This window comes from Salvia miltiorrhiza, chromosome 5 (genome assembly GCF_028751815.1).
Source record: "Salvia miltiorrhiza cultivar Shanhuang (shh) chromosome 5, IMPLAD_Smil_shh, whole genome shotgun sequence".
In the NCBI taxonomy this organism is placed as follows: Eukaryota; Viridiplantae; Streptophyta; class Magnoliopsida; order Lamiales; family Lamiaceae; genus Salvia; species Salvia miltiorrhiza.
Genome location: NC_080391.1, coordinates 55,143,801 through 55,159,260, shown reverse-complemented (window position 1 = coordinate 55,159,260; position 15,460 = coordinate 55,143,801). Strand labels below are relative to the sequence as shown.

The window sequence follows — 15,460 nt, the reverse complement described above, 5'->3', positions numbered from 1 at the left end:
ATAAAATAAAAGGAAAAATATATTTTTTTAAAGGTATATTTATATATCAAAATAAATAGAAAAATAATAAGAATTTCCATCAATAAAGTAAGGGTGAGAAATTTTGGGGTTAATGGGCTATAATTACTCCCTCCATCCATCAAGAGTGTAACATTTTTGGTGGACACGAGTTTTAAGAAAAATAGTTGTTAGATGTGTATAAAATAAAATAGAAATGAGTGATTGTGGTTGAATTGAGTGTGAGACCATAAAAATGAGTGGTTGTAATTAAAAGGAGAAAGTGAGGTTATTTCCTAAAAAAGAAAGTATTGCACTTGTTGTGGACACACAATCGGGTAATTGTGTTACACTCTTGGTGAACGGATGGAGTAATAAATTAATTGTGGGTGAGACTAAATAATTATTATGGGTTATAATGTAAATAATGAATTATATATTAAATTTATTTAAATATTGACATATTGAAATAGGATTGATGGAGTATTATGAGCTGTAATGTAAATAATGAATTATATATATATATATATATATATATATATTGAAATATTTGTTATATACATCCATTTGAGAATGATAAATATTTTAATAAAGTGGTTGGGTGTGTGATTGGAGACTGTGGAGTAAAGCTTTCATTTCCACCTTTATGAGATTGTTAAACTTATTAAAGTGGAACAAGAGACCTATATTTTATAGAATTGTGTGGAATAATTTTACTAAAAGTAAAAATAATATTAAATTAAGGGAGAAACTAAAATGAAAATATAAATACTAAATTATGAAATGGAGGGAGTATTAAATTTTTATTTAAGTATTGACATATTGAAATAGGATTAATGGACTACTATTTTGGCATGACATGCATCAAAATCCAAAATGGTACTCCCTTTGTCCCAACTTTTAGTATCCATCTTTCCCTTTGTTGGTTGTCCCACATTATGGTATTCATTTCTATTTTTAGTGAAAGTGGGTGAGACCTTTGCTCTACTTTAATTATTTTAACACTCACATAAAATATGAGACCTTTATTCCACTTACAACACACTCAACCATTTTATTAAAACTCGTGTCATTGTCAAATGAATATTAAAAGTTGGGACGGAGGAAGTATTATGCATTCTTTTTGTGTAAGAACATTTATCATCGTACAAGACTCATAGTGCACATTTCTTTTCCTTTTTTTGAAAATGTATATGGCACATTGTTATATATGAATATGATTAAGAAGTTTTGACGATACCTCCCTTTGACACTCATATTGTTGGGTTTTAGTTATTGAAAGTGGTCGGAAAAAAAGGTATAAAATTTTACGACATTAACTTTCATGACATTTTTCGACCACTTATGGTATAGTTTATGTCCCTTACGTTGATATTTTTTTGAAAAGTGTGCTCCATTTTTTCTGAAATATAAGTTTGAAAAAAATTGTAAGAAAAATCCCAATCTTCTTTGCATAATTTTGGATAGTACAAAATAGGTGATCCGAGTAAAACTGAGCATTTGAAGGCATTGGAAGGAGCCGAGGAGAGGTTAGAGTTATTCGAAGCCGATTTACTCCAGGAAGGTTCATTTGATTCTGTAATTCATGGCTGCGTCGGCGTCTTTCATACAGCATCTCCTACTACCTTTGTCACTACAAACCCTCAGGTTAATTCAATCACACTATTCGTAATTCTTTAGTTTATGGAATGTGTGTGCACCATTTCCCAATTGCTTTGCATTTTCCCATTTGAATAGTCTTCCAATGTGAAATTCAAAGTGTAATTTGAATTCAATAAATTACAGGCAGACCTAATTGATCCGGCAGTGAAGGGAACTCTGAACGTGTTGAAGTCATGCTGCGAAGCAAAATCCGTTAGACGGGTTGTGTTGACATCCTCTACAGCCGCAGCTGGCTACAACGGAAAAGCTATTGGCCCCGATGTTGTTGTCGATGAAACTTGGCATTCTGATCCTACTTTCTGCCAGGAAAATAAGGTCCTAATTCACCTATGTTTTTAGAATGATTTGATTGAGCTTTCAAAATGCATCTGAGGTAAGCGAATAAGTTGTGGAGATGGCTTTGAACTATTCATATATGCATTTTTAAGTGAAGCTCAAGTTTTTTCTCTGTGATATTGTTGGAGTTGAGATCTTAACAAGTTATTCTATCAAACAAATTAGATGATGGTGGTTGGAGTCCTTTTGTAGTTGTGAGAGGTTTAGTGAGAAAAAGATTTTATAAGTTTTTTTTTAACTGTCCTTCAATTCAGAAATTCAGAAAAGGAAGGGAAAATTTAAACACTTTTAAGATGACAAATTATGAGTATTTTGCAGTGAAGAAATGTTAGCATGGTTGTAGGAATGGTATATGCTTTCAAAGACATTGGCAGAGCAAGCGGCATGGAATTTTGCAAATGAAAATGGCATTGATTTGGTAGTAATGAATCCTGGGATTGTGTTAGGCCCTCTCCTCCAGCCAACTCTCAATCCTTCCTCTCAGTCTGTTGTGGACATTATTAAAGGTATATGCAGTCTGGAAATCGATGTTCTTCTTGCCAGTCATATTCATATTTATATTCTTATACTCCCCTCTGTCTCCAAATGAATATCCATTTGAAAATGACACAAGTTTAATTTAAAGAAATTGATTAAGTGTGTGTGAGTAGAATAAGAGTTTCATTTTTGTTGTGAGTGGATTATGTAGGGTTCACTTACCAAAAAGAGATATGGGTACTCGTTTGAGGTACTGACCAAAAATAAAATATTGGTACTCATTTGAGAGGCGGAAGAAATAGTATTTATTTATATGTATGACCAAATTTTGATATTGATCAGGAAAGCTTGGAGTTCCCTTTTATGAATACGTGGATGTTAGAGATGTGGCTCATGCACATATTATGGGTTTCGAGAAATCTTCAGCTAGTGGCAGGTACCTTCTGGTTGGAGAATCATTGACTCACCTTCAACTTATGCAGCTCTTACATAAACTCTATCCTTCCATTGTTGATGCTCCAACAAGGTAATTCCACTTTTTTGTCTTCTCATTATTTAGAATTAAGGTCTCATATATTATATCTATGACGGCTACTAAAGTATTAAGGTATACTACTCCCTCCGTTCCCAAAAAGTTTGCCCCAATTTTCTTTTTGAGGTGTCCCCAAAAAATTTGCCCCAAACTCCTTACTTTCTACTTTTGTATATGGTACCACCATTAACTTTACAATTACAACTCATTAAACACTATTTTTGTACATGACCCCACCATCAACTAACTTTTTACTAGCTTTTATTAAAACTTGTGACACTCCTCTTGGGGCAAACTTTTGAGGGACGGAAGGAGTATTATATATTTGAGATTGGGGTAAAGAACTAAATGGTCATCCAATTTGGAGAAATATTTCTACAATTTATGATGTCATATATAATCCATTTTGTGAAAAACCTAACTAATGTGTAAAGTGCATAATATTTTATGCAATTATGAAGCAATATTGTTTGTGGTGGTCGGATAGATACCTTAAGGTTGTGTTCACTTTGGTTGATTTATCATGGAAAAATGAGAAATAATAACAATTTCTCGTTTTAAATGTCTTCTCTTTTCCCTCATTTTCTAGAATAGTGAATTTCACCATTTCTTATTTATTCTTTCCACTCCAAGAATAAATTATATTATCCCTTTATTTTTGGTGTGATAATATTATCCTTTCTTGAAGTAAAAATGAGGAATAAAAAATGATGAAATTTTCTTTTGTAAAAAATGAGGAAAAAGAAACATGGGATTTAAAGGGAGAATTTATTGTTATCCTTTCTTTTCTCATGATAAATTTTTCAACCAAAAAGAACACACCCTAAATGTTAAATATAATTATAATTTCGAAAATGCAGCGTGGAGGAGAATCCAATAGGCAAGGTATCAAAGAAGAAAGCAGAAAGTTTGGGTGTGAGTTTCATGTCCATGGAGGTGAGCCTCAAGGATACTGTTGAAAGCTTGAAAGAGAAGAAATTCCTCAATTTTTGATGGATGTAATAATTGATTATGTGGAATATAAGTCACTACCTAAAGTCGAACCAAACAAATTACAATTGATGTTTAAATAAAAGTTGTGCTACGCCATTTTACGAGTCAAAATTTGGATTTCAAATTCATATTTAATGATGTACTTGTAAGTATAAATCTATATATAATATAAAAAAGGCAGTTTAACGTTAATATTTCCGCGCCAATTCTTTTACAGTTTTTCTTCCCAAAATCTAAGTGCATTTAAAAGAACGTGTATTGTTAGTTTCCTGATAAATCTGTCACTTTTATCTCCCCTCTTCTATATGTTCTCTCATTAGTTACAAATAATTTCTCAAAAAAATTGGATCGAAAAAAGGAGATCGCTGAAATATATTCTCGCTTTCTCGATCTATACAATACAACACCATAAATACACATTAAAATGGCAGCCAAATTAAAAGGGAAGAATTGATGGAAACTCCAACTGCTATCCCTTATTCCTTTCTGCAATTGTTTTTTTACGATTGAAGCACACCATGGGAGGCGCAAAGAGAGATGCAAATAATCATGGAGAACAATGTGATTGGGTAATTTTAATGGGAAAATAAACAGAGATGAAGAGCATGAGACCAGATTCAAGAGCACGCATAATCAATATGCTGCTAAGAAAAAAGAGTTATCACTGAGGTTAAATTCTTTCTCATCTCTTGATGTCCTCTCCACCAAGAAAACTCTACCCTCTAAATCTCTCATCTCTCGGAGAATTTGTTCTTTTCTCTTTAACCGATTTGGGGGAATAATGTTGGAAAGACTGCACAATTTGTGTGTAATTTGATCATATTTGGTAAATTCTTAAATATTTGATTATAGTACTAATTAAATTTGGATTTTTGTGAAGGAACTCTTACGAATTCATCTCATGCACACATGAGACAATAGATAAAAATCAGAAATAAGGAACTAAAAAAATAAAAATAAACATAAAACAATAAACGCCTGAAATAATGTCTAAGTCCTATCAAAAATATTAAAGTAAAATCTACACAGTCCCCGACAACGGCGCCAAAAAAGTTGATCACTAATTTATTAATTAGCAACAAAATACCGCAACTAACACGGTACAATTGTAGTATATATAGTAATCGAGTATTGTATCCACTGAGACTATTAAGTGATAATACTCTAAGTAATCCTAATAATTCTCTAGTAATATTCAAGCAAAAACATAAATAAGAGGTGGAAAATAAAAATACTAGATTTAAATAAAGAAAATAAATAAAGAGAAATAAAAAAGATAAATAAAATACTGATCCTAGGGATGTAAATTTATTAATCAAATTCACATAATCAACCTATTAATCATAATTACAAATTTAATCCAATCTTGATGAGAGATCACATAAATAACCATACACTCTCGCTAGAGCAGTTTATGATAGTAGATTAGTAAATTCTCTATCTCCGCTAGGTCTCAAGAAAATCTACTAACTCTCAAAAGCTCACAAGAATAGCTCTCTATGATCCACCTATCTTCGTTAGATCTCAAGGTCAAAATCATACCATACATTCCTAAATCCACTAAACAGTTATCTCCGCTAGGTCTCAAACCGAATAACTAAACATGCAAATTATTGGCCAAATAATCCACAAGAAAATAAGCATCGAAAATTATGAATAAATAATTGGAAGGCAAAAAGGTATCAATAAATCAATCACATAATTCTAATTAACTATTTACAAACCCTAGAACCAGAAAAGAAAACTAGCTAGATATTAGGAAATAAATAAAAAACACAATAAATAAGAAATCAATAAAAATAAATAAAACTGGTAAAAACCAAAAAGAAATCTGAATAACAACTTGAATGTTGAAGTCTTCAATCTTGCAGGAAAAGAAATCTAATCTATGAAAGCAATAAAATTCTAAGTCTAAAAATAAAAAAAGAAGATGAGAGGTAAAAAGAAGTGTCTAGGTCAGGAAAAGGACTTATATAAAGGCACAGGGGATAAATACAGTACAGAGCTCGAAAATACTGATAAAATTTGAAAATCCCGAAAATTCTCGAAAATTCGGAAATTCCCGTTGGCCACTATTTACTGTTGCACGCGACTTTCTTGTTTCGGCCATATCTTCCTCGTCCGAACTTGGATTTGTGAACCGTTTGCGCCTACGAACTCATATCGTGATGATCTACAACTTTAATTAAGATCAATACTCCAAATTTGAACTCCATATTTCTGTAAAAATCACCAAAGTACTAGCAAGTATCATATTTCACAAGATAAAATAATTTAAGCACAAAACAACTATCCAACATTCAATTTCCTATAAAATTGACATCATAAGAACATTAAAAATCATGGAAACATGAGTGTTATCACATATGTGGTGTGATTTTACTTGGGATGAGGATCACTTGCATTCTTCACATAATTTGTATGATTTGCCTATTGATTTGATTATTCTCTTGAGCTGGACGCCGATTGTGATGAGGGCGAAGGATGTGATGTGTTGGGATTTGACCAACAATGGTTAATTCTCGACTACCTCTGCTTGGGATCCTGTCCGTCAACAGTTGCCCATGCAGACTATTTTTGCTTATATTTGAAGTGATTGTCTTATCCTTACTATTTCTGTTTTTCTTTGGTGCCTTATTTTTTATCGTCTTCCTATTGACTCTCTAATAAACATGTATTTTTAACTCTTGGTGTGTCAATTTTACAGATCCCTTGACTAAAAGTATCCATCGAGATCAGATGTATAGGCTGTTAGGGGAAATGGGTTTGAAACCCACATCTTAAGGATGATTATAGTGGAAACCCAACCGTGATGACTGGAGGATCCCAAGAACTTGGTTCAATGGGACGACTAAGCTATGAGAATCCGTGTGTTGAACACTCGAATTTCCAATTCCTTGTAGAACAGTGAGTGTTCGGAAACCTGCATGTGGTGAGGTTAAGTCTTTGACTTTTAATGACTCTATAATTCCTCTAGAAGGACAAGTATAGCAGGATACTTGAGTTAAGAGTCACCTATATAAGTGTGAAGTGTGGCCGCTTCGATAGAAACACTTACGAATCCAAAGGGGTGTTCCAAGGCCTGTAATGGACACAAACGTAAGAACGAATAAGGATTGAAGCAATATTGTGTCAATATTGTTGACTCGGTATACACGGAGGAGGACTAGTTCAAGAAACCATATCCACTAGGCCGTCGGTACACTCGATAAGATTGACTATGGTAGGTTCAAAGCCACAAGCTACCTTTCCAAATGCAATATTGTTTCTTAAGAGGACTGAGCTAAGTTTCTGCATACATTTGCATACGACTTTCTCACTCATGTGGGGGATTGTTGGAAATATGGTTTCAAGACCATATCTGAAATTAATTATTTAATTAAATATTTATTAATTAATTGCAATAATTATTGAAAGTTAATCTACATCTTGAGTAGATAAACGTGGTATACTAGAAGTCTCAAAACCGATTGTCGGTGAGTGAAATATTGTATGTTAAAGTTTGAATGTTGTGTAGGGAAAATAACACAAGAGAAGTGTTATTTGTCCCACATTGAAAAATTAGAGATGTTCTCTCATGTAGAAGAATAGCAATACACAATGAGCTAATAACTTGTGGGCTTGCTAGTGGGCTTGGATGAAGGTCTTGGCCTCGCACGCACACACAATCGCGCACCACCGACGATCGATCGGACGGGCGGGTAGGGTAGGGTAGGGTACGGGCCAAGGACTTGGATCTTGGCAATTGGTGTTTTGGGTGGTGTTTGGGTCCAACTATATTCTTTTTGGACAAATAACTTTTGGCCCGAACTGAAGTACCAAACTGGAACTGAAGTATATCAGTCCCAGACTGAAGTTTTCAATCGCAAACCGTAGTGTGAGACTGAAGTGTTTCAGTCGGGAACTGAAATGTCGGACTGAAGCAAGCTGTATGAGTTTCCGTTTGGCCAAACTGAAACAACACGGCAGCTGGCAGTTTCGAATTTTGAAGAAAAAACGTTTTAAAACATTCATCTTGAATTCACTTGAGTTCTGTAACATCCATAACTGTTGTTTGACAGATTAATTAGTATTAATCTGCACTAATTCTTCCATGGTTGAGAGCAGCCTATATATAGGACTGCATAGAGAACATGACATAGACTTTTAGAAAATCTGCACACTCTCATCATTCTCTACAACTCATTCTCTTGCTCAATCCTTGACCCTATTCCGTTCGCCGGAGCTCGCTGGACTGTGGTGCTACATCCAACGAGACGTCGCCATTTTACCTTTGGGAAAGATTCGCCAACACCATGAGCACGTTGGGGCGATAATCTTCTTGCGGGAAGAGTTTCATCTCGACTCGGCGTTGCTTCAAGTTTGTTTTATTTTTATTGTAATTCTGTTCTTTAGTCTCCTTGTTACTTCTAATTTGAATATTTTCTTAGTTCAGTTTTTAGCTTCATTTGTTTAACTTGAGTTGTAAAAAATTCTAGAACGTGTACCAATTGTTACAGTATAATTTATTGCCAAAAAAAATTCAATCGATATATCATTTAGTGGAGTTTAGTTTTAAGTGAAAGACAATGTAAACTCTAAATTGTCGATTTTTGTTTAGTTTTATAGAAGTGTGAATTGAGAATTTAATTATCTCGTGAGTTCCCATTGATGAGGAGTAATATGTGCAGAGTAGAGAAATGGTCCTACCCAGAGGAACGGGGTCTGACAGAGAAGCGGACTTTCGCAGAGAAGCCCGAGGGAAGGGCCTTATCAGAGAAGCGGTCTATGCCAGAGAAGCCGCTTTCGCCAGAGCAATCACCAGAAGAGCGGGAAAGTCTCCCACGTGAAAACAGAATTACTATTATGCCCCTGACCACGCAAGGCGCATGCTCCAGCGATGAATTTACGTGTTTACCCTTTACGTGTAATCTATAAATAGTTGCCTACGTGCTCTTTGTAACGTTACGTTATCTGTACTCTTAATACTACAGCAAGTTTTATCCCGAGCTCTCAATCTTACTTTTCTCTCTCAAATCTCAAGCAACACTAGGTATAACTCATAGTTCTATAGTAATTCACCGATTAAATCTATACCCACTCGATTAGGTTTCACCACCCATCAATATGTGGCGACTGGTGACCAATTATATATGACGTAATCATCCGGATAGTAAAATAGATATGGAATATATATATATATATATATATATATAGGGGAGGGCTAAAATAAGTACACTTCTTAAGTTATAAAATAAGAATCATTTTCAGTCCTTAGATCATCAAGATCTACGGTTGATTCATTATCCTGTTGGATGAATTCATGGTCCTGAGTTCGAATCCCAAAGGTAGCAAAAATTTATTTTTCGCAATTCATACCCTTTATATAACGAATTCATATGTCTTCTACGTAAAATTCATACACTTTTCCTAATTCTTATTTCTTATAGGGTTAATTGTATCAAAATACCTGACATTTTCCCAAAATCTGGTTTTTTGACAATTTTTTTAATTGTAGCAAAAAATTTCAACGAGCTTTCAATTTATTGCAATGTTCGTCCGGGGAAAATTTCCGACTAAATTAAATCTAAGTTGGCAGCCGGAATGCCAACGTGGCATCGGAAATGTCAAATCACACCCCCTCCCCCTCCCACATCACCCTCTCTCTCTCTTCCCCCATCTCTCTCGGCGGCAGCAACCACCGCCACCATCTTCCTCCGCCTTATCTCTCTCCACATCTCACCATCTCACAGCACACACACAGTAAGAACTCCTTGCCCAGACACAACCTCTCTCGCCGCTGCAATCTAAAATCCGACGACTACAGTAATCGGGTGAAGCCAACCTCCATTGCTTCTCTCTCTAGGCCTTTGTCTCTCTTTCTCTAACTCAACGACAAACACCCAAAGCCACCGCAGACTTCATCCACATTCCTCCTATGAAACCCTAGATCCCCTTTTCTAGGACCTCCGTCTGCTCGCTTCCCCTTCCCCCATCCCCCACTACCGGCGAGCGAGGTCCGACCATTTCTGGGACCTCCACCACGCGAGATTTTTTTACGGCGGAGTGTACGCAGTGAGGGCGGTGGAGGAAGTGAGAGAGATGGGATCTCTTGGCTGAGGCGAACTCGCCACCGCCGCTCGAATCCTTTCTCTCTCGGTGGGAGATGGGGGAAGGAGAAGCGTCTGACGGAGGTGAGAGCCGATGGTGTGGCGGTTGTGGCAGATCTGGAGGAAGTGAGAGAGAGGGTGAGAGCCGACAGAGAGAGGGGGAACTGGGAAGGGGGATGGGGAAGAGAGAGAGAGGGCGACGTGGGGGCGACGTAGGAGGGGAAGGGGGTGTGATTTGGCATTTCTGATGCCACGTTGGCATTAGAAATGCCAACTCAGATTTAATTTGGCCGGAAATTCTCCCCGGACGGACATTGCAATAAATTGAAAGCTCGTTGAAATTTTTGCTACAATTAAAAAGATTGTCAAAAAACTAAATTTTGGGAAAAAGACAGGTATTTTGATGCAATTAACCCATATATATATATAAATATATATATATGGTCAGCTTCAATGGAGACCACTTTCCTATATAGAGAATAGAGACCAAACCAGAGCCATTGATCTCACCAAAATCAATGAATCAGATTAATCCGAATTCTTCAAGTTTAGGAAATCCCGTAAATTCCCCATTTTTCAATTCTGGGAACCAATGAACATTATTATGAACTTACGAACATACTAATGTTCGTCGATGTGTTCGTATAAAAAACAAATGAACATACTAATGTTCGTCGATATGTTCGTATGAAAACAAATGAACATACAAATAAACTTACTTATGTTCGTAAGTTCATAATAATGTTCGTTGGTTCCCAAAATTAGAAAATGAGGAATTTACGGGATTTCCTAAACTTGAAGAATTCGGATGAATCTGATTCATTGATTTTGGTGAGATCAATGGCTCTGATTTGGTCTTCATTCTCTATATAGGGGAGTGGTCTCCATTGAACTGTTCCCTACATATATATATATATATATATATATATATATATATATGTAGGATAGAGTTCTATGGAGACCATCAAAAATTCGAAGAACGAAGACCAAATCCTGTGTGTCGATCTTGGTATATCCAAGGGTGATGATTCATATGGTGAAGATTTGATATTTTCGTTAATTGTCATAGATATAGGCAATAAAATCTTTTATTTATGGAATATTATTTTGATGAAGAGTCTGTTACGTGAATAATGCATCCACATATTATGTTCATTGATATGTTCGTAGAAAATACTAATGAACATACAAATGTTCGTTGATATGTTCGTAAAAAAATAAATGAACGTACTAATTTTCGTTGATATGTTCGTAAAAAATAAATGAACATACTAATGTTCGTCGATATTTTCGTAAAAAAATAAATGAACATACTAATGTTCGTCGATATTTTCGTAAGAAAACAAATGAACATAATAATGTTCACATATTATATTCATTGACGGATCAGGTCCCAGAACAAGAAGTTTCGGAATTTTCGGGATTTATTCAACATGATCCCAGATTTCAGTGGATTTAATCAACCAATATTTAATTACATGAAAAATCAAATCATGAAATTATATGAACCGTTAGATTAAGCAAGATCGACGCACAAGATTTTGTCTTTGTTCTCTATGCAGGGGAGTGGTCTCCATAGAAGCTAACCATATATATATATATATATATATATATATATATATATATATATATATGGTGCGGTTATAGTGAGAACCACAATTATCGTGAAAACATAAGAACCAATAAAATTACTGCATCTGCTATACAAATTAATGCATCCGTTATTAAGATGATGCATCCACCGTAGATCTTGATGATCGAATGGCTTAAAATGGTTCTCCGTTCTTATTTTATTAGTGGTTCTTATTTGAACCTTTCCCTATATATATATATATATATATATATATATATATATATATATATATATATATATATATATATATAGGGAGAGGATCATGTGAGAACTCTAATATTTTGTGACACCTAAGAATGGATCATAGCCTTTGATTTTGTGAATCCAACGATTGTGAGATGATTTCACATCCACCGCATATATATGGCATTAAGGGGTATAGTAGTATTTAATCAATTCTTAGAATCGGTTACTTCCTAATTCCATGCAAGTTAATATCAATATTTATGGTATTCTTGATTTGGTCAAACAAGCATATCTTTAATGACCCCACTAACACACGATTATGTAGATTTTATCTTCTATTGTTATTAGAGTTACTTCTTCATCAATTGTTCGTCATTTTATTCATCACCTTAGTTTGTGGTTTGAATCATGTTGAACTTATCTTTTATTCATGACTGTAATAATTGATGAACAAGCATTTTTCAATCAATGAACATGTTCTTTGTTCATGTATATTTTCACATGAATAAACTCGAATACTGATAAGGCTTGTTCACATGTATTTTAAAACCTCAACATATGTTGTTCGGGCGAACATAAAGTCACATTCATGAGTGTTGTTCATTCATGTTCAAATTGTTCATGTATGTTCTTCGTGTGAATAAAACAAATGAAGATTCATTTATTACATTATTTTGTGTTTTGGAAAATTTTGACCTTACGTTTTACCCATGACTGTATTAAATTATGAATAGGCATTTTCTAATTAATGAATATATTTTTGGTTATGAATTTCGAACATGAAACATCATTTTAAAACATTAAAAAAAATTACAGGGAGAAGTCTTTGACATTGGTCAACAACGGTGCATAACCAAATTTCTGCACATTTTTTCATAAGCATACGTGAGCAAATTAGAATAATGAAAAATGAATAAACTTTGATTTCAACTACCAAATGTAATCACGAGTTTGTGCTTTATTTAAATATGACATAAAACATAGTATTTTTTTGGAAGTCTATAATTTGTTCATATTACTGACTTGTCTCATCCAAGTAAGACATAATTAGCATTGAAGTTACTATTCTTGCACAACTCCCGATAATGTGTAGACGCACATTTCAGCAGCCCTCCCCTCGCATCATTGTACTCGCAACTTAAAATCGTGCCATAATATCTAACTCGCATATGGCTCATATGACGTGGAGACGACGATGACATTCCACACTTCCAACTTGTTGATCCATTGCGCATAACGACGACAATCTGAAATTTAACACATAGCATATTCATATACGATGATAGAAATGAATAACGTATATTATATGCACATACACTATATTCATAGCATATGTCATACATGAACAACCCCACATCATATTCACACATTCAATAAGCATAAACAAAATCTTATATTAACAAATATACCTCATATTCACATTATAATCATTGCTAACAATAATAATGATCAACAAATGGTATATTTATATGTAGTAATGCTTAAAACATCCACACAAAAAACATACATGAGCATACGAACGACCTGCGGCCACTTGTCATGTTCATATCCAAATAAAAATATGAACAAAGCATTTTGCCAGAAATAATTACTATGTTCACATGCACAAGGTAAAAATAGTAATACTTACTATGTTCACATGAACAATTGAAGGGATCGGAACAGGTGGTATTTAGTAATACTTACAATATTCACACGAACAAGTGGCATGAATAACAATATTTCCATTAACACTAGTCATATTCACAACATTATGTACAATTACACAGACTAATCCCAATGTAAAAGACCAAAATACACACAGAGATTGTCATATTCACACACAAATATGAACAACAAACATAGACACATGAACATGGAATCGAAGAAAATCGTCGTCGGAAATCACACAAGAAATTGTCCTATCGATTCTCCACCAAGCCGGAAATCACACAAACTAACCCCACCAAGTTGGTGTTCGTCGAGAAAAAGATTTAAACAGAAAAAATATATACATCCCTGAATATGGCACTCACCGTCGTCGATGGAGGCGATGTTCACCGGACGCCAACCCTAAATGTGGTGATGAACTTGTGGTTTGGTGATAGATGAACAAGTTTTTTACTCTAAAGTGTGTTCGATAGTGATAGGCTAGAAATGAAGTGAAAAGATTGCATGAAATAATTAGATTACCTTTTGAATTCTATCTAATTTAGGCAAACACGTTAATTCAGGAATCTTTTCAAATCTTTAATTAATATGCGTTATTTGACTTTTATGTAATACCTTATGTGCCCTCATTCACACAATTCGATTGATATCTTAATTATATTGTAATATTAATTATGATTATTATCTTTAAATGTTAGTCGTTGGATTACCCAAAATCAAGGGCTTAAGATTGTTCTTAGGTGTCACAAAATCTAAAATTCTCACATGATACCAACCCTATATATATATATATATAGAGGGTTAGGTTCAATGAAAAATGCCTAAATGTAAGAAAGAAGAGATGTAGTGGATAAAATCCGACTGACCAAGAAGTCAGCTAAGTCCTCGCCAGAGGAATCAGATAAGTCCTCGCCAGAGGAATCAGCTAAAATCCTCGCCAGAGGAATCAGTGATCCCTCTGCTCTGGCAGAGACATGATCCCTCTTCTCTGGCAAAGGCGTAATTCCTCTGCTCCGGCAGAGACGCGATCCCTCTGCTCTGGCAGAGACATGATCCCTCTGCTCCGGCAGAGGCGCGATCCCTCTGCTCTGGCAGAGACATGATCCCTCTGCTTCGGCAGAGGCGCGATCCCTCTACTCTGGCAGAGACATGATCCCTCTGCTCCGGCAGAGGCGCGATCCCTCTGCTCTAGCAGCAGCGCCATAGTAAAACATTTCAACACGAAAGTATACGAACTGAGTCAGCGTGGTTGACTAGGTCAAACGAAGGTCACGGCAAATGGACTCTGAAGAAGTCGGAACCGTTAGGGTTTCAAGGAACATGCCAACAAACCCTAACCCTAGTCACCCCTCCGCAGACCCATAACCTATATATACTACCTCATTAACACAATGGAGGTACGCCGTCATTTACAATCATACTGATACTTACGCATTCCAACACATTCTCTAGCACTATTCTGCCTCCACGCTCCCAGCCTTAGGTTTTCCGGTGACCAGATCAACCGGGACGACCCAACAGCCCTCGCTCATTGCTCAATCGCCTTCAACTCCGTCGACCAAATCGATCCGATCCACTATTTCTTTTACTTTCAATTGCTTTCAATACGATTTTTATTACTATTATTTACTGACTTGAGCGTCGGAGGCCCTTCCATCGACACCCCCACCGGTGCTCTTCGGAGGGCTCTAACGTTATTTGTGGTCTCAGGTTGCTAGTGCCCGTCGATCCTGACGTGACTGACGTCACTTCCGTGATTGTTGGATTCATCCCCCACAAGAGAGAAGTAATTTTATCCGTTGATCTTATATAATCTAACGGACATGATTTATTCACGTCATGTTCAACGGATTTTTTCGTTGAACATTCGTGAACATATAAAATATTTTTGGGGGTTCTGGGTTT

General features: G+C 35.4%; 1 protein-coding gene and 1 long non-coding RNA gene across 2 annotated transcripts in view; one reads left to right on the top strand and one right to left on the bottom strand.

Moving 5' to 3' along the window:
• LOC131025185 (phenylacetaldehyde reductase-like) overlaps positions 1–4,189 on the top strand; it is a 5,079-nt gene extending 890 nt beyond the window's left edge. Inside the window, exons 2-6 of the mRNA XM_057954827.1 lie at positions 1,475–1,644; positions 1,783–1,974; positions 2,339–2,501; positions 2,815–2,998; positions 3,865–4,189. Of these exons, the coding sequence (XP_057810810.1) occupies positions 1,475–1,644; positions 1,783–1,974; positions 2,339–2,501; positions 2,815–2,998; positions 3,865–3,997 (842 nt within the window). The 3' untranslated portion in view covers positions 3,998–4,189. The remainder of the gene's footprint in view (positions 1–1,474; positions 1,645–1,782; positions 1,975–2,338; positions 2,502–2,814; positions 2,999–3,864) is intronic.
• An 8,616-nt stretch (positions 4,190–12,805) lies between these two features.
• Positions 12,806–14,006, bottom strand: LOC131025184 (uncharacterized). Its single transcript, XR_009102104.1, has 2 exons — positions 13,921–14,006; positions 12,806–13,152 (listed from the first exon to the last, which is right to left on the bottom strand). It is a non-coding gene; the product is annotated as an uncharacterized LOC131025184 (long non-coding RNA).
• Between the last annotated feature and the right edge of the window lie 1,454 nt (positions 14,007–15,460).